This window comes from Anopheles moucheti, chromosome 2, assembly GCF_943734755.1.
Source record: "Anopheles moucheti chromosome 2, idAnoMoucSN_F20_07, whole genome shotgun sequence".
NCBI classification, from domain to species: domain Eukaryota; kingdom Metazoa; phylum Arthropoda; class Insecta; order Diptera; family Culicidae; genus Anopheles; species Anopheles moucheti.
Genome location: NC_069140.1, coordinates 49,998,264 through 50,021,481, shown reverse-complemented (window position 1 = coordinate 50,021,481; position 23,218 = coordinate 49,998,264). Strand labels below are relative to the sequence as shown.

At 44.1% G+C, this 23,218-nt stretch overlaps 7 protein-coding genes across 9 annotated transcripts; 5 read left to right on the top strand and 2 right to left on the bottom strand.

Moving 5' to 3' along the window:
* Window positions 1–2,003: 2,003 nt before the first annotated feature.
* Window positions 2,004–2,580, top strand: LOC128304806 (39S ribosomal protein L34, mitochondrial). Its single transcript, XM_053042048.1, has 2 exons — window positions 2,004–2,145; window positions 2,226–2,580. The coding sequence occupies exons 1-2, from the start codon at window positions 2,123–2,125 to the stop codon at window positions 2,473–2,475; spliced, it is 273 nt and encodes a 90-aa protein (XP_052898008.1). The 5' UTR covers window positions 2,004–2,122; the 3' UTR covers window positions 2,476–2,580.
* A 259-nt stretch (window positions 2,581–2,839) lies between these two features.
* LOC128310202 (zinc finger protein 436-like) lies at window positions 2,840–3,973 on the top strand. Its single transcript, XM_053046789.1, has 2 exons — window positions 2,840–3,040; window positions 3,122–3,973. Exons 1-2 carry the CDS (start codon window positions 2,864–2,866, stop codon window positions 3,971–3,973), a joined length of 1,029 nt encoding a protein of 342 aa, XP_052902749.1. The 5' UTR covers window positions 2,840–2,863.
* Window positions 3,974–4,445: 472 nt separating this feature from the next.
* LOC128304770 (40S ribosomal protein S6) lies at window positions 4,446–6,574 on the bottom strand. The gene is made up of 3 exons (XM_053042003.1): window positions 6,465–6,574; window positions 5,763–5,970; window positions 4,446–5,690 (listed from the first exon to the last, which is right to left on the bottom strand). The coding sequence occupies exons 1-3, from the start codon at window positions 6,468–6,470 to the stop codon at window positions 4,645–4,647; spliced, it is 1,260 nt and encodes a 419-aa protein (XP_052897963.1). The 5' UTR covers window positions 6,471–6,574; the 3' UTR covers window positions 4,446–4,644.
* A 2,305-nt stretch (window positions 6,575–8,879) lies between these two features.
* LOC128304762 (histone H4 transcription factor) lies at window positions 8,880–11,234 on the bottom strand. The gene is made up of 4 exons (XM_053041994.1): window positions 10,846–11,234; window positions 10,136–10,784; window positions 9,739–10,055; window positions 8,880–9,675 (listed from the first exon to the last, which is right to left on the bottom strand). The coding sequence occupies exons 1-4, from the start codon at window positions 11,131–11,133 to the stop codon at window positions 9,094–9,096; spliced, it is 1,836 nt and encodes a 611-aa protein (XP_052897954.1). The 5' UTR covers window positions 11,134–11,234; the 3' UTR covers window positions 8,880–9,093.
* A 258-nt stretch (window positions 11,235–11,492) lies between these two features.
* On the top strand, window positions 11,493–12,754 carry LOC128310012 (60S ribosomal protein L36). The gene is made up of 3 exons (XM_053046539.1): window positions 11,493–11,590; window positions 11,864–11,995; window positions 12,315–12,754. Exons 2-3 carry the CDS (start codon window positions 11,873–11,875, stop codon window positions 12,531–12,533), a joined length of 342 nt encoding a protein of 113 aa, XP_052902499.1. The 5' UTR covers window positions 11,493–11,590; window positions 11,864–11,872; the 3' UTR covers window positions 12,534–12,754.
* A 2,286-nt stretch (window positions 12,755–15,040) lies between these two features.
* Window positions 15,041–16,928, top strand: LOC128297235 (bystin). Its single transcript, XM_053032843.1, has 4 exons — window positions 15,041–15,397; window positions 15,486–15,612; window positions 15,673–16,473; window positions 16,549–16,928. The coding sequence occupies exons 1-4, from the start codon at window positions 15,127–15,129 to the stop codon at window positions 16,841–16,843; spliced, it is 1,494 nt and encodes a 497-aa protein (XP_052888803.1). The 5' UTR covers window positions 15,041–15,126; the 3' UTR covers window positions 16,844–16,928.
* A 421-nt stretch (window positions 16,929–17,349) lies between these two features.
* Window positions 17,350–23,218, top strand: LOC128307478 (secretory carrier-associated membrane protein 5). Of its 3 annotated transcripts, none has more exons than XM_053045366.1 (7): window positions 17,350–17,475; window positions 17,782–17,986; window positions 18,089–18,352; window positions 19,170–19,504; window positions 19,598–19,850; window positions 19,936–20,078; window positions 21,940–23,218. In XM_053045366.1, the coding sequence occupies exons 2-7, from the start codon at window positions 17,930–17,932 to the stop codon at window positions 21,947–21,949; spliced, it is 1,062 nt and encodes a 353-aa protein (XP_052901326.1). In that variant the 5' UTR covers window positions 17,350–17,475; window positions 17,782–17,929; the 3' UTR covers window positions 21,950–23,218. The 3 variants fall into 3 exon arrangements, with proteins under 3 accessions (XP_052901326.1, XP_052901318.1, XP_052901325.1); XM_053045358.1 differs by lacking the exon at window positions 21,940–23,218 and adding an exon at window positions 20,645–21,250; XM_053045365.1 differs by lacking the exon at window positions 21,940–23,218 and adding an exon at window positions 20,645–21,250 and having other exon boundaries at window positions 17,366–17,431.

Here is a 23,218-nt window from a genome sequence, read left to right as displayed (position 1 = left end):
GGTTTTGAGCTACTTTACTGCAAGCGATAATGTAATAGCGTACAATAAGAAGGGGTAAATGAGCAAAGAGGTAAACTCAAACAGTTCCCAAAATGTAACACTCACCAAAACGTAAACTCTCAAACCAAACAAATGCGTACGTGCGCAAGCAGTAGGGTTTTTAACACACGTCTTTAAAACAGCAGTGCTACACTAAAACTAAAGCCGATTCTGTGTTCCAAAAAGGGTGGAACAAACATTTCAAACGTATTCTTACAAAAATCAATAACAAAATCGAAACGAAACACGCATGCACACTAATTGAAGCTTTATTCCTTTTTGTAATGAAAATGTTGAAAGAAAGAAAAAAGAACAGTAGATGAATTTCATCGACAAAAACATAAAAAAGAACACTAAAACTATAGAAATACAGAAGAAAAACAAATTCTTATAAGCAAAGCATTAAAGTGAAACTATTCGAAAGGTGAGAAACTGGAAGAAAGGAAAATCAAACTAAGCTACACACATAATGCTTGTGAAGGGGAGAACAGAGGGAAAAACCGGACAGACGAAATAATAATTCAACAAAGATAAAATAATTTAAATGGTTTTGACATCCGACAGGAAAATAATCTTAATGAAACTAAACTTAACTTAAAGTAATAAAGTAAAAACAACAAACAACACAAAAGTAATGTGGAAAAACCTTGCTCCATTTTGCCCTGATATCAGTCTATCTATTTTCTTGAAACTGTTTACGTCGCACAGAGAATACGCATATCACATGAAATGTTTATTTGGTAAGTAATTGCAAATGACATAAATTTACTACTTACCTGGCCCCGTTTCCACTGAGTTATATTTTAGTTTTGTAACGCCTGTTATTTTCCTTCAAATTTACACTACCCTTTAAATGTGTTGTTTTATTTAATAGAGTCTGACTAATGATGGAACTCAAAAACTTATTTCTGCTCATGATTATAAAAACTTAGTGAAGGAGAATGAGGAAGGATTAATGAAAAGAGCATCGTAATCTGGAGCGGAATGCTTTAGGTGAAAGCGGGATCCAACAGGGTACCATTACGAACGATTGAAATACGGGATGGGATGGAGGATGTACCGTCAGCGCATCAATTCGATCGGACAAGAAGGAAACAATGAATAGGGGTTTGGAAACGGTACTGACGAATATCAAGAGTATCGAAACCAAGTAGCGGACACCCAGCATCATAACGCCAACACCTAGACTCAGAGGGTTCTACAAGGAATCTTCGAACAGCGACCCTGGTGTAAAATCGCACACGTTGGATACGATCGATAAGGGTTCGAGCAGCCGTAGGAGACCAGTTTACTGATACTGCTCACCAATACTGCAAAGACCGGCGAGCCGAACAGAGCTTTTGGATAGCGAAACACGATTGGAAAAGCCACAAACAATACCTTTTATTACACCAACAGTTTTTTAAGCCCTGAAAATCATAGAGGGCTGTTCGGAGGCAGCGGCGCCGGTCTTTACACGAACGAACCGGACCAATCCATCGTACGCAGGACTGACTATCCCGTTACGGATAATTAAAACTCGGATCACGGATCACAGAAAGCCAAAAATGGCAGACCTAGACCTCTTGAGATTGTTGTGCCGATTAAAAAGGAGTAGAAAATCATACAGACAATATGAAGATCATCATCGTGCACTACATCAGGAATACCATTGGGACCCAAAAAAAACTATGCTTTAATTTTCTCGATAGCTAGTCAAACTGCATCATTTGTTATTACACAATAAGATAAGAGATTCGAATGTGTCCTAGGTGTGTAAACTAACTCTAGTAAGTAGTGGCTGTCCTATCGGTTAAAGTGATAGTATGATTTTCAGATTAATTGAATATTTGCCGTCTAGTTTACGGGTTTAACGGTCCATTTAGAAACCACTTCGAAGCTTTTGCTAGATCCACCTTGACTGTTCTAGACCAATTGTTTTTCGTTTGTTCTACTCACCTTGTGCTTAAAAACCAGCTGTCAAACGTCTTCCCGGGTCACAACAAAACCTTCCTTCAGCTGTAATAATATTATCAACACGTCTTGTTTCACTCGGATTTCGCTCACTTGCTTCACCTATATATAATAGCTAGACGCACTCCAGATGGCTCTCGTACGGTCTTTGCAGTGAGTATTGTTTTTCTACGGACAATGTACCGCAATGTAGTGACAACTATCGTACCCATATCGCTTTACGTAACTTCCAGAATTCTGCTGCCTAGGCTACCGGCAGTTCCATTCTTTAGCGGAAATCTGGCAAATAGCCTCTCGGAAGTGGCGGCTGGTGGTGCCTGGGGATTCCTTTCCACACGAACTGTAATTCGCAATCAATTTCCACGCGCACGAGAAACCAAACGCGTCCGGGTGCACGGTTGGTGGAAACGTATGTCTACAGCATCCGGGCGCCGGGTGTTGATGAGAAGAATATTGAAAGGAAGACACGTGCTATCGCATTAATCTTAAGCGTTTGGGTCTTTCGTTGTATAGTTCATACTGAAATAAGCTAACCACATCATAGATAACATCGCTCTCGATGGAATAATAGAATAAAAATATGCAAAAGCCGGATGTTTAATATTTACTACGCACTCTTTTCATCCCTTCATAGCAAGTAAAGTACTAAGTTGCTAGCAGTTTGATGCGGGAATCCAAGACGATTGAATTTGCATTGGCAATTTCCGCAAAGCACATTCTCGTTGTTCCACAATTGTTCAGAATTCTGATACACCCTGTGTCCGCTCTATGTTTACCTCTTTTGACAGCTTCTTCACGGCATCATAACAAAGTTTTACGCGTACGCAACACATCCACTTTCGCTCGGTGTCCGCGTTTACGTTTAGCAACGATGAGCTCACAGGACGACTGCACGTTCGAAATAACAATTACTAATTTTAGTGCCTGCTGCCGACTATGCTTATCGTGGAACGAATCTGATCGTTACTTCGATATCTCCAAAACATCGTTGGAGTCAAACAATGATATCTCATTGAAGGAAGCTATACAGAAGGTCACCAACAATGAGGTAAGCCCGACGCAACACAGTTCGTTCGATTTATAGATGCGATGCTATAACAATCAAATATTCTTAATCTCTTTCACACAGATACAGTTAAGCAGCAAGCTACCCTCGAAACTCTGCAAACTTTGTTTCGCCCGGCTGGACGATGCGTATTGCTTCATCCAAGACATTCACCGTACGAATGAATTGCTTCAAAATTATCTCGATAATGAGACACTCGACACGCTCGCTGAAGAACATAACAATCCCGACAGCTGTGCCTCCACGGAAAGTGACGAAATTCACATGAAAATGGAGCAAGAACTGGAAGAACATCTGGTGGAAGAAAGCGAAACGAACGATCGTCCGGAGGACGAAAAGCCTGACCTAACAGCAGTCGAAATCGTTCTACAGCAGATCAGCAGGAAAGGAACCGACACGAAGCCCCGCGCGGAACAGCGTACCGCCACCGTGCACCTTTGCAACTTGTGCAATAAATCGTTCTTGCGGCGGTCCAACTTGGTTGATCATTTGCGGCTTCACGCGCAGGTAAAGATGTACGAGTGCGATTACTGTGACAAAAGTTTCGTCCAGTCCGGCAACCTGAAATCCCACCTGCGGACGCATACGGCCGAAAAGCCGTTCGAGTGTAACATTTGCGGCAAAGCGTTCACGCAATCGAGCTCTATGAAGACGCATATGCTAACGCACACGAACGAGAAACCGTTTGCGTGCGATGTGTGCGAAAAGGGATTCACCAGCAGCTCCGACCTGAACAAACACAAACGGACCCACTCCGGGATCAAACCGTACCAGTGCATTATCTGTGCGAATCGGTATTTCACGCAGAAGGTGCACCTACGGAATCATTTGGCTCGCATGCACCCGACCAGCAATATAACTGAGGCGCTAAAATTAGGGGGAGTAACACACGTTGGAATAGAAATAAAAAAATAAAACCATGACAAAAAAAAACCATTTGTGTAACATTTATTATTTGTTGTTTTGGCACTACATCCACTTCGCAGTGGTGACGTACTGCTAGAATCCTTAAAGTCCCTGAGATTCAAGCACCATCGTCTGCTACTCAGTTATATCCGAGCTGACTTAACTGGCCACGTTGGGCTATATAAAGGTCCACAGTTGCTGAGTTTCAAAACATTCATTTCGCGCGCTTGTCTTAATTCATAACCGAATAGCATTCAACTTGCAGGAAACACGGTCGTCGGTATTTGCGCAATAACATGTTCTGTTTGTGCTTCTACTAACATGAACGAAGTAGGAACGATTTCAAAGACTCTGATTCGGCCCCCTCTACTAAGCCTGGGAACAGTGTGGGTCATACTAAACCAAACAAATACCACATTTCGGATCAGCAGCAGCACAGTTCAATATTCAATAAATAAAAAAAATAGCAAATTCAACTATACACCTTGCCCGATCCTTTATCATTACCTCTGTTGTATTGTGTTTTTCTTCATATCGTTTAAGATTAAATTACAAAAACCCCTAATAGCGAACCCGGCAGGAAACCGGATAGCAGGTGTCAGAATCAGGATCGGAGATCCGGGTGCCCGGGTTCTGGAACCGGTTTAATGCTTTTCAACGCCCCACAGCAACTTGCCACTCTACTTCTTCTTCTGCTGTTGCTGTTTCTTCTCCTTCTTTGCCGCACTGGCCTCACCCTTCTGCTGGGCTGGTTCGGGCTTGCGCTTCGGGGCTTCCTTCTTGGCACCAGCCGCCGGTGCTGCCTCCTTCTTCGCCGGCTTCTTGTCGGTTGCAGCAGCTGCCGCCGGCTTCTTGCCCTCGGTTTTCGGCGCAGCCTTCTTGGCTTCGGGCTTAGCGGCCGCTGCCGCCTTCTTACCGGCGGTGGCGGAGGCCGCTGCCGGCTTCTTCTCCTCCTTCTTGCCGTCCTTCTTGGGCGCGTCCTTCTTTACCTCCTTCTTGGAGGCATCCTTCTTGACTTCCTTCTTGACCTCCTTCTTCACTTCCTTCTTGGCGTCCTTCTTGCCAGCCGCTTTCTTACCGGCATCCTTCTTCGCGACCTCCTTCTTCGCGACGGCGCCCTTTTTCGTGGTGGCAGCGGGGGCGGTGGTGGCCTCCTTCTTGGAAGCGGCTTCCTTCTTCTTGGCCGCAGCCAGCGACTTCTTGTCCTTCTCCGAGGTCAGCGAGCTGCGCGAGTCGCGGATGGACGACAGGCGCGAGTGACGGCGCACACGTTCCTGACGACGGCGCACTGCAATAAGGCGAGCGTATTGCGCTTCCGCCTCACGACGAGCCTCCGAACGACGCTTCTTGATCAGCAGACGGTGTCTCTTGCGCTGCAGCACCACCGGAGTGATCAGACGCTGGATCTTTGGCGACTTGAAGCGGGGCTTCTTGCCATCCTTCACCGGCAGCGGACGCTTTACAACGTACTCGCGCACATCATCCTCCTTCTTATCCAAGTTGTACAGCTTGCGGATGTTGCTCGCACGCTTCGGGCCAAGTCGGCGTGGCACGTTCACGTCAGTCAGTCCGGCAATTTCTTGCTCACCCTTGCGCACGATGATCAGCGCCAGGGCGGACAAGTTTTGGTCGACAATGCAACCACGCACCGACTTACGCTTGCGCTCTCCGGTACGACGCGGACGGTAGCACGAGTGTCCCTTCTTCAGGAGCAGACGAACACGAGCTGGGGAGAGGGAAAGAAGACGGATAGTTTAAATTAGAACCTTCGTCGGTCTGCACAACCACATTCACTTACTGTTGGTCAGCACACCCTGCTTCATGGGGAAACCCTGCTTGTCGTTACCGCCGGCAATCTTCAAGATGTAACCCTTCCATTCATCGCCGAGATGGTCGGCGGCAAGTTCCGTGCCCATACGCTTGTCATAGAAGTGACGCAGCTTGTGGTCGTCCGAGGGGATCTCGAAGGTCTTCTGAGCCCCCGTAGCGGGAAACGATACGTTCAACTGGAATGCAAAACATAACAAAAAAAAATTAGTATCATTTGCCTCACCCCCACATACAATCCCGGAACACAGCCATTATATCCGATCCGGTTGTTTGTTGCACTAAGGAACCACCGAAACCACCGAATAAGTCAATTTAAAAAACGGAAAATTATATTCCAATAGCGACAACATCTGTAAAGCACCATTTCAGGTCGCAGACGACCGTAATTTCATCAAACTTCTAACTCTTCGGCGCATCACCATCGAGGGGCCGGGTTTATCATATATCCATCCCACACGACACGACTGTCAAACATTGGATACGACAACGAAACATAGCAAGCCAACACGCGTTGCCTTTTGGCCGAACAAAATTTATTCCACCATTTCAGCTCGCTTCACTGCAAGAACCAACGCAAACTGCTTGCCACTGCTTTGCCACACCACAGGCGATACGCAACGGGTCAAACCACACCGTAATTCATGTTAATTTCAGCTTTATTCGCTCGTACCTTCATTTTACACGTCTATTCCCATACACTCCAAGAGAGTAAAAAGGCTGTCAAATCGGAGCTATTCTGGTAAGGTGAACACCGCCGCCAACTTCCGTTTTCCGTCTAACTGACGTTTGTCACTGTCAAAAATGTCGACATGCAATGTGGGATGCGTTCGATACCGACTGCGAAACAGACCTTATGTCGACAGAAATTAAATTAATTTTTGAACTAAACATTTCTTACAACTAACTAGGTACAATTGTTTCAAACATATATTTTTAGTTACGAATCCTTCATAACATTAACCTCTAGAGTGCTTTAGTATCTTAAACCATAGAAAAACAAGTTTGAAATCATTAGAGAATTTTTATTGTGTTCTTGCTATCCAAAGGAGGGTATCAATGTCTACAACGCAGCACAATAAGACCAAATTTGGGTGATGCGGTACTGAACGTGTTAAAATTACCGTGGCTTCCTGGTCAATTTCTTCCAAATATAAGCATCAAGAGTCCGTAAAACCCAGGAAGGTGTCTCGAATCCTCCAACGATTACAGGGCAAGGAATCTCTTTCAGTTAAACCGGGGATGATCGATCCTTTGAAGAGCTTTGAATGAGTCGCAACAAAATCAACATGCCCGCGTTAATATATTTTTATGTAACTGGATAATCAGCTATTCCGTCACGTCCTCAGCGCGCAGAGTGGAAGCCACCATATGTCCATACTTGAGTTCATGGGCTATTGCACGGTTGGACACGCATGAAAAAACGGAAGGAAGTTGGTAACAGGCATGACGCGTTGATGGATGATTGCATTTATGCATCCAAAATTTCACCTATCATGGGCCAAAAATCAACACCGGCAACAAAATTAATGTTAAGATGGAGTACTGGCTGCTAGCCGAACCTTCGACAGTCTGGGGAAACTTCTCTACTCAAAGCACCTGTCGCGCTTTGCCTGTCCTATAAAGAAATGATATAGTTCCGCTAATTACATATGCCCATAAGACATGTATTTTGTTCAAAACTGATAAATCCCGACTGAGCGGGAAGAAGCTCTGATGCTATATTAACAATAAGGCACAATGAAGCAGTGGCTACAATGATGAATGTATACAGTAGCACGACCAGGCTCCGATGACAAGCCCTTATAATCCTTTAAGATTGTCCACATGGACAGGCGTAGTAGGCGCAAATTGAGATGGAGTGATGGCGTTGATAGGCCGGGAAAATGGATTGCCAGACGACGGCGCTAGACTGTGAGCGGTTTTGAGGATTTCTGCATCAATGGTCACCAATTCATACCGTGATTCACAATATGTATTTATGTAACGTGTGCCCATTCTGCAATACCTAAGAATTTCTCATTTGGCATGGGGAGCCTACCAAACCCCCTCGGTGAATTGCTCATGCGATCTGATAGCTAACACGAGTAGTCACCGGCGAAGTCCGATCCCACGCCTCCTCGTAGCGCTGTTAGATAAGGGCATATTGGGCCGCACTAACCCAGTATGGCCTAACTAAGTTGGTAAGGCTGTAGGCCGCAAGATGCAGGAACCGGATAGTGGTTTCGACACTAGACGGTCTACCTTAAAATCCGTTGGTCGACAGCGGGGCCGCGAGATGTAGGAAGCTGTTGGGTTTTCGTTACCAGGTGCTCAACAGCTCAACCCTAAAATACGTTGCGTCCTGCAATTAGGAGGGGCTGAAATAGTGGTTACCGTGAAAGGTAACCAACTCTGTTGTGGGCTTAAGGTCAAGGTGTCATGACAAAGCTAACAAACGTGAGACGAATAGTATCAACCCCGAGTAGGGAGGAATTCGGATTCAATTTAAGGTGTCCCTCTGATTGCTTAGGCTACGACTATCTAAAGTCTTCACAGTTAGCTCTCCACACAGAAATCCTGGCACACAAAACGGATGGTCGCACGTACACCAACCGGCTTTGAACGCGACACATCTCGGAAGGTCAACGTTCAAAGTCAACTGTGGCCGTTGACGGGTATATTTTGAGGCAAGTGTACTGATCGGTGTCTACGTCAGTTGAACGCTCTGGACCGTCTTCATGCTCCTTGCGGGCAGTTTTCGGTTCCCTGCATCCTCTAGACTATACGCGGACCGTACTTTGCCGATGTATCCGGAGGACCTATCGCTGACGTAAATGTCCTAACGGGCCATCCGGCATAGTTTCCGAGGCTTGAGGAGTTGTTAGTCCGTGGGCGCTTCGGCGCATCGGGCAGTTCCCTGGTGGTTTCTGTTGGAGCAGGCTTCCTTGTGGCAAGGACGGGGGTTCTCTATGAAGATTCTCTCCAAAAGAATTGCTCACTTTGTGTAGATGGAAGACACTCCCGGACCTTGCTGTGTAAGGTGCTTTTCCACAAGAAAGACAAACGATAAACGACACAATATTACCAATTAGGCACATACGCAGTTTTATTCAATCCATGTAGCTTTTATTACCTTAAAAAACTTCCTTATCCACAACCTCAAGAGGTCTAGGTCAGCCATTTCTGGCTTTCTGTGACTTTATTTACCCGTAGCTGGCTCGTCAGTCCTGCGTACGGGGGATTGGTCCGGTCCGTTCGTATAAAGTTCGGAGCCGCTGCCATCACGCCACCGAGTCGCCCAAATTACCTTAAAAATAGCTTCAGCAGGTTCTTTCTCCGCTCAAATAACGCTTCATAACCGTAAAATCCTTCACATCTTTCGGCGTTTTGGCAACAGAAGCAGCAGCAACTAGTGAGTCTATTGTTGTACCCTGCTTCATCTTCGGCACCGGTTCGATATTTAACTCGACGGAAAACCTATTCAAACCAATTGGTTTAAAAGAACTGATTTTTGGTATTCCTTCAACCGGAGAATACACAGCTGCGTTGTTTGCTGTTTTGTTGTTAGCTTTGCATAATTCAGATTTACGCTTTGATTTCCTCGTTTTGACACCCTCACCCTCAACGTTGTTCCCAGCTTTACCGTTATCGGTTGGGACCGCTGTATGGTTCGACGCTTCGTTCATTTTCGCCGTTTTCGCGTTCTGTTCAACATACGAAAAATGCCGAAACACACCGTCACTGTCCATTTTGTATCGGAATCGGCACATACCGGGAGGTCGTTCCAATTTATGCACAAACAGTAAATGCTTCGATAGTAAGTTCGCGTTGCTGTAACGTTTCAAGTTACAAAGATGACACGCGTACACCGGCGCTGGCAGATTGTAATGCCAACTGATATGCTGAAAAAAATGGAATCGAAAAATTACAGATTCTATTACATTTCAACCAACCATGTCGGTTACCTTCTTGAAGCTTAATTCCGACTTATAGGCGGCATTGCATCCAAATTCCTCGCATCGAAACACTTTCGTCGCGTCGTGCCTTCTCATGTGGACCATTAGATCTTTATTGGTGAACGCTTTGAATTCACACCGCTGGCATTGGAAGTTACGCTGCTTAAGGTGCCTTTGGGCCATGTGCTGCGCTAGGACACCGGCACTGCTGAATTTGAGGGGACATAACACACATTTATTCGGCTTATCGTGACGCTCCACGTGACATTTCAGCAATGTCTTTGTAGCATAGCTTCGGTCACATTCGGGACACTGATACTTGCGTTCTTGTATTACGTGTAAAAAGGTAAAAAAGAAAATCAAATGCTGGAAAAGTCTATACAATGGGACAACCTTGTTCACTTACGAGCCATTTCAATCTGTCGTGCGCAATGATCGATTAACTTTACACGCGTCCAAAAGAGACCGCCACAGGTGTAGCAACCAATTTCACGCTCGGTTGTATGCGTTTTCACGTGTTGCAATTCCAACGCCATATTCTTAAACGATCGCTTACAGAGTGGCCATCGACACGGGAGCGGAGCACGTCTTGACTTTGTACCCGGTTCATACCCGTCCGTTACGTGGTTCTTTACATGATGAAAGAAGTTCATCGCTTTATTGAAGCGTTCGACACAACCATCCCACTGACACCGGAACGTTACCGACCGGTTGGTGATGGTATTGCGTACACGGCTGTCATTGTTGCAGCTGGGAATCTTCATTAGCATATGTAGACTGGCACCGTGAACCTTCAGCTTCGTGTGGTACGCATGATAGTGCACGTGGCCAATGAATTCGTCCCCGTCCTGCGTGATGAAATCGCACAGATCCCACTCGCAGGCATAGCTTTCGTTCTGCTTATCCATCGTTTTTTCAGCGTGCGCTTCGACGTGAAGAAAATATTTACGTTCGTTTCCGGTCATGTATTTACATTTGCGCCATTCGCATTCCAACTTGATGCTTTGGCGTTTCTCTTTTTCCGTAAAGCCGCGTAGTGCTTCTCTTATGGGTCTCTTTTGGAGGAAGGGAAACAATTAGTTTGGTAACATTCGTTGGTACTGTGTCGATCTTTACCTCTATCGATGCTATATCAATATCTTCTTCGCGAGTTTCCAAGGTATCACCCTGTTCCAAGAGCTCACTCAGATCTTCTTGATTAGACTCCGTCTGCTCCTGCATCCAAACACTAATGCTTTCCCGCAAACTGACCAAACCGGTATCAGGTTCCGACGATGTTGCTGTATCGTTGTCCCATAGTGAGTCAGGAGCCTTATCTACCACGAGAGAAAATCTCACCTTCTTAGGGGACTTCGCCACATCGGGCGACGAATGCTTTTTCCGTTTTTTTGACTGCTTTTCCATTTTAGGACGATTTTATTGAACCGTTCGATAAAATTCACGCGTAGCACGCAAAAATACGAGCGAAAATTGAGACGAAGCTACAACAATCCGAGTGTATACACCCGTTTGACAGCCCGCTCATTTTCATAACAGTACGCACGGAACGTACAAATGTCGTTGAACATCGATTCTTATTTCTTCTCACGTTCATCAACTAAACAGTTAGCATATTAAATTCCTACAACACTACTATACACTTCAAAAATTAATATATGTACTACATCTTTCCATAGAAGGCTTCCAAATTATTCTTCCACAACCGTTGGTCGACATTCGTACCGCATCGGCTGCATTCTTTCCCATGTCGACCGAGGCTGTCAAGGGCCGCTGTCAAAAAAGATCAACTTCCGCTTTTACAACCGATCTACGCATCTCCTCGGGCCTTTGCTGTTCTTTTCCGGCTGTCAATTGCAAGGAGGTAAGATGTGACCAAACTGTTGTGCGGCGATTTTCGCCAATTTCTTCATGCGTTGTCCTAGCTGAGTCGAACTAATGATGTCGTCGTTGTTGGTTCGGTTCACACGGAAGACACACGTGTGGCATTCGCTTTGCAAATGTGTCTAATTTTAACGTGCTGTTTTTCATTGCATTTCTACTCGCATCGTGTTGCTGATTTGTGTGCGTGTGGTTGTTGGCTGCTGGCATCGGTGCTTCGAAATGGTGCTGCTCCCTCGTGTGATGGCTTGTGCAGGAGACAACCATGGCTCCGAGATACGAAATGTGCGTCGGCCTGAACAAAGGCCACAAGACGACCAAGATCAAGCAGCTTCAGTACCGCGGTGATCGCAAAGTCAAGGGAATCCGCCCGTCTCGCCTGAAGGGTGTAAGTAGATCTGTACAACTGTGGCAAGCCATGGTGGTGTTCCGCAAAGTTCACTTGCCACATTTTTTCTATTTCTCGCCCTTTTGCCATGATGAAACTTCCATTAATCCATTCACAGACAGTATGCATTTTCCTACCTGTCACAGACCGGCCAATGTTTTATTGGTCGATTCTGTTGGTTTGGTTTGCAAAATCATACACACTGGTTAAGCCTTGGTTCTGACTCGCACGCATCACTATCACATGATAACCTAGAATCCAGACATAAGTATCGTTGAGTAACAAAACTTTTTCTATTGCATTCTTTCTTCCACAACAGATCCAAACCAAGCACACCAAGTTCGTGCGCGATCTGGTGCGTGAGGTCGTTGGCCATGCCCCGTACGAGAAGCGCGGTATGGAGTTGCTGAAGGTGTCCAAGGATAAGCGGGCGCTCAAGTTCCTGAAGCGACGCCTCGGCACGCATATTCGCGCCAAGAGGAAGCGCGAAGAACTGTCCAACATTTTGGCTCACATGCGCAAGGCGGCGCACAAGTAAGCTCCCTTTGCCTCCTCTTCGGTCGGTGGCAGTTCCATGTTTTCTCGTTCGATTGGATGGTAATAACCACGGTTGTGGGTTTGGAGGATACCATCGGCTTTATGATCGTACGACTCATGGAACAATCATGGAAGGCACTGGAACTGCAGCCTGGTGATGCGTGTTTGTGTAAGGATTACAACATTCGTGAGGAATAAAACGATTAAGATCCACCAAAATAACTCATGTTTATTTGTGTATGTAAGATTGTAGGAAAGTTCCGAATTGTTAGTATTGCAGGATACGATAACGCAATTGGTACGACCATGTATATGCATTTTACTTTATTTCGTGATTCATGTATTTTTATTGAGTATGTGCTGTGATAGATTCACACATTTTTTGTAGTTTTAAAACCTAGTGTTGCTCAAAGTTTTTTTTGACGAAATGTTGAACTAATTTGATTGAATATCTTTTCATGCTGTTCGAACCAATTGGATTTTGGACAAGGGTCACCACACTAATATGAAGGAGCTGCACTTTTGCCGCCCATAATTGCACGTAAATAAATATTGGATCTAATCTGAGGTTTAATCGATTCTCGAAGGGGATTGAATTGATTAACACTTACAATTTTTACGATTCTTTTACAGATAAAATAACCTAAGTACTGCTCCAGTATTCCAGTGCGTAGGTCCAATTTACTTGCTTATGAAACTAGGATTTAAGGATTTTTAGGGATTGATGAATCTCGAGATTGACCTTTCCCAAAAGATTCATTAAGTGCAACATTAGTTGAAGCACTGTTTAAAATTTGCTAGGCACTACAACGATGGAATAAAATTGGTTAAATCTAGATGATGATTCTAGTGTTACAGCTTACTATTGGGACTTTGGAACTCTCAAACAGTTGAAATCGACAGTAAAATCGTCGCAGACAAAAGAACAGTCGGATATCAAATAGTATAGTGCTTCCTAATATCACTAACACTTGTCCAGTCACTGTACAAGTTACTGTATTTGCACTGTACCGTCACTGTACTACTCTGTAAAGAATTCCGATGGTAGAAATGTGTTTTAATTCATTGGTGGGGAAGGCATTGAGGCCATCGAAATAAGAGAAAGCGAAAAGCGCAGTAAAATTCATCCAATCAAATTATTCTACGTGAGTATGCCGCATATTGCATATCCTGGCGGAATATCGCTCATTCTCAGATGCATTGTGCCGGTTGTGACTGTTCCAGTAGAACTGTGTCGACCAGTACAGCAAGGTGCTTGCAATGCAGCGTCTGAAATATATGCGAGAACGTTAGGCACAGCTTCGAAGCAAAATGTACGCGGGATTGATAGATCTTGCTGGTGCTCAACAAACCGTAGCAGATCTGCAACCACATTTGTCCACTTTTCCTATGATAGTCCCGGTGCAAGAGTCGGTTTCTGTCCGGCGTCGATCGATCGATCCACAAAACATCTTTCGTACGGATTGTCCTTGGACCATCATTGCGGGCGGATCATTCATTTCGCTCAAACTTTCCGCCAGGCTGATACGAAATTCCATACAAAACCAGCTGTTTTCAGATTGCCGATACCAGGAGAGCATGTTGTTGATTAAGGCACCATCGGACCATTTACTTACTTACTAACAAATCCTGACATGCCCAATGGTGATATACAGGAAATTGATTGCGCCTTCGAAGTCGTCAAAAAATTCACCTATCTTGGCCCAAAAGTGGAAATTGATGTTGAGGGGAATTAGGCTAGTGCTAGCTGCCAACCGGTCATTCTATAGTCTGAGGAAACTTATCCAATCAAAACACCTGCCACGACGAGCGAAGCTGGGACTATAAAGAAGTTACATAGTTTCAATACTCACATACGCCTCTGAGACATGGACACTATCCAAAACTGCGGAAACCCTATTAACCGCGTTCGAGGAGAGGAGTGCTCAGAAGGATTTTTGACCTCGTATGTGTGTAAGGACATTGTAGGGGTTCACTATCGTAGAGCGAATTAGTCTCGCCAGGATCCGGTGGGCTGATCACGTCATGAGAATGACACAGGACGGCCCTGCCCGTTAAGTTCTTTTAGATCGTCAACATGAGCAGAGGAAGCGTGGCCGTAAGGCCGTCTCCACATGGGCCGCTTTATGCGCGGTACCGCGGAAAACGCGTATAACTTGTATTTGATGCTGTCAGGACCACGTGATTTTGTTTCGTTAGCCTGGCCGTATCGACTTTTTTTAACATGTAGTCGGATAGTCAGTCCTTGCTACGGGAGATTGGTCTGGATGGGATATTTTGGTCCGGTCCGTTCGTGTGAAGACCGGCTCCGCTACCATCATGCTACCGGGCAGCCAATTCGTCCTGATCCTTCCCATAGATTTACTTTCTTATTTTATGAAATGCTTTTTAAAATAAAACTGTTTTAGTTTAAAATAAAGATTTTGTGGGTGGCTATTTGACATCTGTCAACCACAGTCTTTTTCACTGATCACGCGTTGTTCGTTTGCTGTCAATGCTCGCACGAGGTTATTGTTTTTCATTTATGCGGTAGTGCGGTACTGCGAATTTTGCTTGCTTTCGTACAGAAAAATAGCGCTTACGTTGAATAAAACATGGGTAAATCAAAAGCACATCGTATAAAGAAAATCGCCGGGCCGAAATCTTTCCTCGAGGAGCAAACGAACGAGGGTCGTGTGTCCAAGAAATCGAAACAGCCCAAAATTCGACTGCGTGCCGAAGAAAGTAACTATGTTGATTCGAAGTCGTCCAAGAAAATTTTGCGGCAAGCCCGTAAACAACAGGCGGAGTTGAATTTCCTCGACAAATCCTTCGGTCCATCGCTGGCAGAATCCACCTCGTTAAAACGACGACATCGATTGGATGGTAAGTGCGGAGTGTGCAGAATGGATCCTTTTTGATGTGGCGGAATGCATGTCATGCAATTATTTGGTTTTCTCATTTTCCTCCAAAGATCGAGACTCATCCGACGAATCGGACTTGGAGGATCGCAATGAACCCGACATTAGTGGAGAAAACTTGTACGACGATATTAAAATCAGCGAGGAAGATGAGCGTGCACTGCAAATGTTTCAAAACAAGTAAGTAATCCGAAAATAATTGCATTTATGCTGTGATGCTGATGTATGCCTGTTTTACAGAGATGGCACGAAAACGCGTACACTGGCCGATATTATTTTGGAGAAAATGACCGAGAAACAGACCGAAATTCAAACACAGTTCTCCGACAATGCCTCGCTTAAGCTGGATGACATCGATCCGAACGTGCGTGAGATGTACAAAGGTGTGCGGGATGTTTTGAAGCGATATCGTAATGGTAAAATACCGAAAGCTTTCAAGCTCATCCCCAAGCTACGGAACTGGGAACAGTTTCTGTACATAACGGAACCACAGCAGTGGAGTGCGGCCGCAATGTTCCAGGCGACGCGTTTGTTTTCTTCCGGTCTTACACAGCACATGGCACAGCGTTTCTACAATCTCGTACTGTTGCCACGTGTTCGCGACGATTTGGCCGAATTTGGTCGTCTGAATTTCTACCTGTACCGATCGTTGAAAAAGGCACTGTTCAAACCGGCCGCATTTATGAAGGGCATTGTGCTGCCTCTGCTAGAGTCAGGCGATTGTACGTTGCGTGAGGCGATCATCATCGGCAGCGTTGTCAGTTGCACCTCCATCCCGGTGCTGCACACAGCAGCCTGCTTGTTAAAGATTTGTGAAATGGAGTATTCGGGCGCCTGTTCGGTGTTTATTCGTATCATTTTGGATAAACGGTACGCGCTACCGTACCGAGTAATCGATGCGGCGGTGTTCCATTTCCTGAAGTTTGAACAGGATAAACGAGACATGCCGACGCTTTGGCACAATGCCTTGCTCACGTTCACCCAGCGGTACAAAAACGATATTTCCTCCGAGCAACGTGATGCACTATTGCATTTATTGAAGTAAGTATGCTCGTATGTCGCAGCTGTTCGGTACATTTGAATAACCCTAAACTTCGTTTTTTTTTTTTTTTGTAGGAAAAAATCGCACCCTAAAATTACACCCGAAATACGCCGTGAACTGCAGGCTGCGCGATGCAGAGATGTAGAAGTTGGGCAAAGCTTAGCATTGGAGGGCGAAATGGAGTTCGAGGAGGATGAGGATTACGCACCTATGGAAGACGATGAAGAGGCACACGGATCATCCCAACGTGTAACATTCGCATCAAGCGGCCAACGAAAAGAAGTAGAACCTTTGGATAGCGATGATGATGATGATGATGATGATGACGAGGATGAAGACGAGGAAGATGAAGACGAAGAAGAGCTGTAATCGCGCTTGATAAGCGGCAAGATAGAATACATTCTGTAATAAAGTTAATATTACTTGTATAATTCACCTGACTATACAAGGTACATCATAACTTCAGGTGTGTAACTTGTTGTCCATTCTTCTGTTCAAAATTCTTGTCCAGCAGTAATTGGGACAGCAAGGGCTCTAAATATCGTTGAAAAACTAAATCACGTACGATCGTGTTGCTCCCTTCTTCATTTGTACGGGTTACGGGGACAATTTTTCAGTACGGATCATCATTCATTTTCGTTCCCTAAAAAAACAAGGCCTATGTATAGTAACATACTCAAGAGTATCTTAATTCATAAAATTGTGTCTATGACCTGTGGTGTACAAAGCACATCCATAATATTCTTCGATTCAAACGATTTCAAACACATTTGTTGGAATTTTTAAAACACAAAAACAGTCTGAAGTGTCACTACGCATGGCCTGCTGCTTTTGACAGTAGAGAATCCTCACAAAATCAAGCTGTCAGGTGGATGAGTAAGCCAAGAAAAGAAGGAAGAAAGAAAATCCTGCAAAATTCGCTTTTCCAGCTGCTTGCACCAAATAGGATACTAAAAGGTGTCAATAGTCACTATTCTACCGCTTAACTACCGCGTTGTAAAGTAAGTTTTTGTGCCGAAAGCAACTAGTGAACCGTTTAGCCCCGTAGCGTTATGATTTAGATGTTAAGAAGTGTTCGAATTCCCCACCGAGTCGTACACTGATAACAGCGGACAAATGACGTAGCTACTGTTTGTGGGTAGTACGAGGAAAAGTTTCCTCTCGCGGTCGCTTCTGGAGGTTCAAGCAGGAATAGTTCGTCCAGATAGGGAACCATTGCTTCCCACGCGATTAGGAAACGCACACAGTGTGTGTAACATTACGAGACGGTGTCATTGATTCCTCAATTTTTCCTCTTTTCCAACTAGACTGCACCTAGCCTGTTCGCAATTGGAGTGCGTCGTCGCTAACAACCGTGTGAGACAAGGTGCGATACAGCGAAAGATTGTTTGCTTGAAGGGTTGACAAATTGTGCTAAATTACGACGCGTACAGTGGTAGAAACCGTACCACAGCAATGGCTGGATTGAACGACAATCCCTTCGGTGAGCCGGAAATCGACAACCCGTTTGCGGTAAGTGTGATTAGAAATTCGATATCGAGATGCTAAGAAACCGGCAAATTATTCGTTCGCCTTGCCCCAGCCCTCTTCTTAATCAATGTTTTGTTTTTGCAGGATCCTTCGATACAACAGATCACAAGAAACACAACCAGCTTGCAACAAACCTTAGATGATTACCGACCGTTCGATAACGATCGGAATGTGCTGGGTAATGGCAGTGGAGGTAACCAACCGGCTACTCTGCATCCGTCCACACAGTCCCCACCAGTGTACAACCAAAGTGGAGCTCAGTTTCAAACCAATAGCAATGGTGCTATGGCCGCGAGCGGATCAAGCAAACCTGAGGGAATGACACAAATCTCCACCGCCGAGCTCGAGGTAGGTTTGTTTCCCTAATTCCCGGGCTTAATGCAGGGCACTTGCATAAGTTATTTTTCCATATGGCGCAAATATCTAATTGTTATTTGTAATATTCCTCATCATTGACTATGGCATAATTTCAACACATTCTCCAAACGGCACACATTCGTACGGACAATCGTGGCTATCCCCCACTACATGACCGGTATATTGCGATGAACTTTTTGCAACGAACCAAAGAATCTTCGGGTATGTTTGAGTGTTTCTTTCTTTAGTTTGTAACACTTGTTCGATTTAAGTTTCTCCTTCGATTCGCTTGTGTTAAAAAGAATCGCTTTTATTTTCCAAATTTTGATGCTTCTAATAATGCTCCAATTATCAATCCACCTTATGGACCTTATCAATCATTAAAAAAGAAATATGATTCCTTCTCCTCATCTCAGTTTTTTTCGTTTCGTGATCTTTTACAATCATTTTGGACAGCGCCTTATCAAATGCAGCATTGGCTTGTCACAAACCATTCAAGTGCGCTTGTGTTTGTGAGATGACTAATTAACGGTTTCCGTTTCCTTCACTCTATCCCTGATTGATTTGCTGGCTTCGATTAGCTGTAGACGATGGTCATCAATACACATTTTCATTCCATAGCATGATGCAGATTCGATAGTTTTTTTCTTAGTTTTTGTTTTATTTCTACTAAAAACGTAACTTCTAATAAATTGGAGAAATAATAGTTCACTTATAGCACACCCTTATGCTAGCACATTACGTTAATTAAGAAGTATAGAATAAAATAATACCATTGTCTCAATAATATCTGTTCTATCTCCCACAGCGTGCTCAGGAAGAGCTGGAGCGTAAAACGCGCGAACTGGAACGCCGGGAAGCGAATATGATGCGCAGCACCAATGGCCAGCCGAACAATTGGCCACCATTGCCGTCGTTCTGTCCGATGCAGCCATGCTTCTATCATGACATCAGCCTCGACATTCCGTCCGAGTTCCAGCGGACAGTCACCCGACTGTACAAGCTGTGGATGTTCTATGCGCTGGTGATGGTGATAAACATCCTCGGCGGTATGGTGATAATGTTCCATTCCGGTGAAGTGCGCACATTCTTGTTAAGCATCTTCTACGCGGTACTGTTTACACCGGCATCGTTCATGTGCTGGTAAGATAATGGTCGATCTTTCGATTCCTTCCTACCAGGATAAAGCAGATTATGTGTATTAATGTGTTAATTCGATCCATCTCTCCTCGCTAGGTATCGCCCAGCGTACAAGGCCTTCAAGACGGACTCGAGTTTCAACTTCATGATGTTCTTCTTCATCTTCTCCTTCCAAGCGCTCGTCACCACCATACAAACAATCGGAATTCCCGGTTCGGGCACGTGCGGTGTCATCATGGCGGTAACACAGTTCAGCTCGGGTTGGGGTGTCGTGGTGGGTCTGTTTCTGATGTGTATAGCGCTAGCCTACGGTACCTGTGCCGTTGGAAACATATTTATGCTCACGAAGGTAATGTAGTAGATGGGGGTGGGTTTGTGACGATTGTCCAGTACGCATCGTCTAACATTTCCGTTTTGCTCTTTCCCGAACACAGATCCATCAAATTTACCGTTCAGGTGACAAAATCACGATGGGCAAAGCACGCGAAGAATTCCAGAGCCAGTTTATGAGCAACTCGATCGTGCGCGATGCAGCAGCTGGTGCGGCCCGTGCCTCCGTACAGAGCACCTTGAACAGGTACTAGAGACGTTTTTTTTTTTGTAAAGCGTCTCCTTCACATCCTCACTACTTTCATTGCTACTTCTACTTCTAAAACTGCAAAACCCGTTGTTATTATTACCGTTACTACAAAACCCTACTACTTATCACCAGCACTACCTACATTTTTCTACCTACCCACTTTGGTCCAATAATACGTACGCTTCGATTCCGAGACCGTCGGTACGGTCTATCTTTATCGGGTTTGTCCTTCCACCGAATACGGAGCGGCAGACCGCGCTTACCTTCCCCTATAAACCAACTGGAGCTATCACGTAGAAAGACAAATCAAACGTTTTGTCTCGCACTGCGGGCCCTAGCAGTTTGTAGATTCCTGTTTATATCCCATTTTCCCGCAGTTCGGTATTAGATGTTTTTGAATAGTGTTGCAATTTTTACACTAGCATTTTTGCAATTACTATTTTTTGATAAATCTTTCACCCATATAAGTAGTGCCTTCTTTTTTTTATCGTGTCGTTAATATATGCGCGATTTTGTCGTTTTGTTTGATTTAGAACGTTTTTGTTTTGGTCTCGTTTAAAAAGTTCTCAGTTTGCATAATGTGTCTCCGAGATCCGGTTATTGAATGCAACAGTAGTTGTGTCCTTTCTGTTCAATTAATTTGGTTAGCTATAAGATCCTTTTTTAATGACGCTAGATAAAAGTGTTGTCTCTAGACCGGGCGTAATAGAAACGTTTTTCGTTTAAACTCTAAAAACCAGCATAGACCGGCAGACACAAAAAGAAAAAGTAAAGGAAGGATTTGCCCTCGAGATGTTAATGTCATAGTGTTTAGAAGCGTAAAAAACTCGCGCCATCCTCTGTCGTTACTTAACCGAATGGTGTAGAGCATTGTGGCAAAATGAAGCAATGGAGTAAGATTGAACAATTTCCATATGAACAGTGCAGGAACTAGACTTTTTGACATTAAATTTATTTTCCACTACCATGTGATCATCATTATAAACGATCGATACTCTACTGTCGCTATGCAACGATCCCCCACGTGCACAGAAGATGATTGTGGTTACTTTCGAGCGCAAAAAGATTGAATTAGTTTAGACAAAAAAAAAGGAAACCCTTACTTTATTACTGATAGACGTATGTGACAAAATTCCACAACTAGAGCGACCGATTTCGGATCAATGGCGCAATTTATGTTGTATTGATTCGGTCAGGCGCAAACAATCTGCGTTTCGTGTCTGTAGACTTAAATGTGAAGTTAGTTTGGTTGAGCAAAAGATTCAAAGCGCGTTTCAAACGATTATCATTATTACGGAAACTTTACTTATGATTTATATTTATCTTAGCTTTACAACGTGACAGAGAGATAATATGAAAACACTATTACACTAATAAAGAATTCGCCACCAGGAATGAGAAATATAAAAGTGGACCTTTTTTGGACGCCGCCAGTTGTGTGTTTTTTTTTCTTCTTTTTTTAATTCTAGTTGCTAGATTTTCCTTCCCAGTACGCATGTTTTGATCCCTTCTCAATTCTACAGTTCCGGTGGAAGTTTTACTTGTGTTCCATTACGGAAACTTATATCTATTTTTTATAAGTGATGACCTTTTGATTTTGTGTATTAGTAAATTGCCTGATTCAATGCTAGAGAGTGCGTTCGTTTTTTGTTTCTTGTTTTTTTTTATCGCATGTTTCCTTAAAGTTTTCCTATAAACCTGACACTAACGAATTCTCTGTGTATGTTGGGACCAATTTTCGGTGCATTCCCAATCTTTTAACTTTAACCGATGCAACTTTTTCATTCCCAGCCGAGTGTCGATTAGCACCCACATATTAAAATTGTCCTGTTTGTATTCGGTTGTGTTACATTTCTAGCCCATATTGAATAAATGTACTGAGCGAAACCTGTTCGATGCGATGTTATCTCTCAGCCATTCCTTCTCTCCCGGAGCAACGGAAAGGTTGCAGGAACCGGAAAAATAGATGCACGATTCGTATCCCTCTCCCCAAATTGACACACGGGAACAACCATTCAACGGAGATGGATCGATGGATATGCCGCCGAGCGTTCCATGAGGAAGAAAGGCTCCATAATGTTGTGTCGGATGTGCTAGGTGTCTTCTCTGTTCAATTGCTAAACCGGTACCAATTCCGCCGCATGGCTCACTGTTCTTACACCCTTGGCGCACATTATGTTTGGTAACGTGCCTCCGCACTATCGAACTTTCCACATTTCATCTGTCCCGTTTGGCATGTTTGCTGTTCCTGTTCCCGATCCCGATGGAGTTGATGCTTCAATGTCCTAGCGGTTCGGTTAGGTTCCCTTCTCCAAGTAGCAACCGACCTTCTCCTGTCCCATCCTGGCCTTCAGGGTTTTTTCGCTTCTTCTAAAATTGCCCATCGCAATAGACACGAAACGCTTTTCGGAATTCCCTTTCCCTTTATGCTCAGGAATAGCGAATGAGATGCGAGCCGAACGTTTTAAAACGAAACTTAGTTATAAGCCGTTGAATTATTATTGTGACTAACATTGTGACAGACACCTACCAGTTCCAACTCCGGAAAGTACACACTAACTAATCATAATAAGAATACGATTGTATGTTATACTTTATTGAATGATATGAAGTACACACTATGTACATTGCACTCGTGTGGAACGTGTGCGTGTGAAATTTCCTATTGTTTTAATGCACTGATCGAACGGGTGTACATTTACGAACTTATTAATTAAGAACAAACTCACGTGTGCTAAAGCAAAGATAGATAGATGGCCCCTCCGGAAGTATTGTAAGGTGCAGGAAGCATGAGTAAAATGTATCGGAATCGTTTACTGGCTCGAATAGTAATATATACCGTAACTCACAAATCGAAACTACATTCATTACATATGTTCTTCAAATCATTGCATAAACGAAACCAGTTGGTTGATTGAGGAACCCACGCTGGACTGAACACAAAATATGGAACATTTTGTTTGTTTTTTTTTTTCAATATCATTTTAATATAATTCCTAACTTCCTAACTTAAAAATGACATTTGAAAACTTGAGCAATTGTGAAAGAAAGTAGATAAATTATGTGAAAACCGATGGATCTTAAACGCATGTGCTCGATGTGAAATGCAAAGTTGCTAAATATGATGATTTAAATGG

What these genes read in the sequence shown, in the direction of transcription:
- LOC128304806 (XM_053042048.1), top strand. Translation starts at nt 2,123, where the DNA reads ATGGCTCTCGTACGGTCTTTGCA. An exon ending in GCTCTCGTACGGTCTTTGCA is followed by an intron (nt 2,146 to 2,225) that starts GTGAGTATTGTT and finishes CGTAACTTCCAG; the next exon opens with AATTCTGCTGCCTAGGCTAC.
- LOC128310202 (XM_053046789.1), top strand. Translation starts at nt 2,864, where the DNA reads ATGAGCTCACAGGACGACTGCACGTTCGAAATAACAATTACTAATTTT. An exon ending in AGAAGGTCACCAACAATGAG is followed by an intron (nt 3,041 to 3,121) that starts GTAAGCCCGACG and finishes TCTTTCACACAG; the next exon opens with ATACAGTTAAGCAGCAAGCT.
- LOC128304770 (XM_053042003.1), bottom strand. An exon ending in GCAGGGTGTGCTGACCAACA is followed by an intron (nt 5,691 to 5,762) that starts GTAAGTGAATGT and finishes CCCTCTCCCCAG; the next exon opens with CTCGTGTTCGTCTGCTCCTG.
- LOC128304762 (XM_053041994.1), bottom strand. Translation starts at nt 11,133, where the DNA reads ATGGAAAAGCAGTCAAAAAAACGGAAAAAGCATTCGTCGCCCGATGTG. An exon ending in TTGATATAGCATCGATAGAG is followed by an intron (nt 10,785 to 10,845) that starts GTAAAGATCGAC and finishes TTCCTCCAAAAG; the next exon opens with AGACCCATAAGAGAAGCACT. An exon ending in CGGAATTAAGCTTCAAGAAG is followed by an intron (nt 9,676 to 9,738) that starts GTAACCGACATG and finishes CATTTTTTTCAG; the next exon opens with CATATCAGTTGGCATTACAA.
- LOC128310012 (XM_053046539.1), top strand. Translation starts at nt 11,873, where the DNA reads ATGGCTCCGAGATACGAAATGTGCGTCGGCCTGAACAAAGGCCACAAG. An exon ending in GCCCGTCTCGCCTGAAGGGT is followed by an intron (nt 11,996 to 12,314) that starts GTAAGTAGATCT and finishes CTTCCACAACAG; the next exon opens with ATCCAAACCAAGCACACCAA.
- LOC128297235 (XM_053032843.1), top strand. Translation starts at nt 15,127, where the DNA reads ATGGGTAAATCAAAAGCACATCGTATAAAGAAAATCGCCGGGCCGAAA. An exon ending in ACGACGACATCGATTGGATG is followed by an intron (nt 15,398 to 15,485) that starts GTAAGTGCGGAG and finishes TTTCCTCCAAAG; the next exon opens with ATCGAGACTCATCCGACGAA. An exon ending in CTGCAAATGTTTCAAAACAA is followed by an intron (nt 15,613 to 15,672) that starts GTAAGTAATCCG and finishes CCTGTTTTACAG; the next exon opens with AGATGGCACGAAAACGCGTA.
- LOC128307478 (XM_053045358.1), top strand. Translation starts at nt 17,930, where the DNA reads ATGGCTGGATTGAACGACAATCCCTTCGGTGAGCCGGAAATCGACAAC. An exon ending in CCGGCATCGTTCATGTGCTG is followed by an intron (nt 19,505 to 19,597) that starts GTAAGATAATGG and finishes TCTCCTCGCTAG; the next exon opens with GTATCGCCCAGCGTACAAGG. An exon ending in ACATATTTATGCTCACGAAG is followed by an intron (nt 19,851 to 19,935) that starts GTAATGTAGTAG and finishes TCCCGAACACAG; the next exon opens with ATCCATCAAATTTACCGTTC.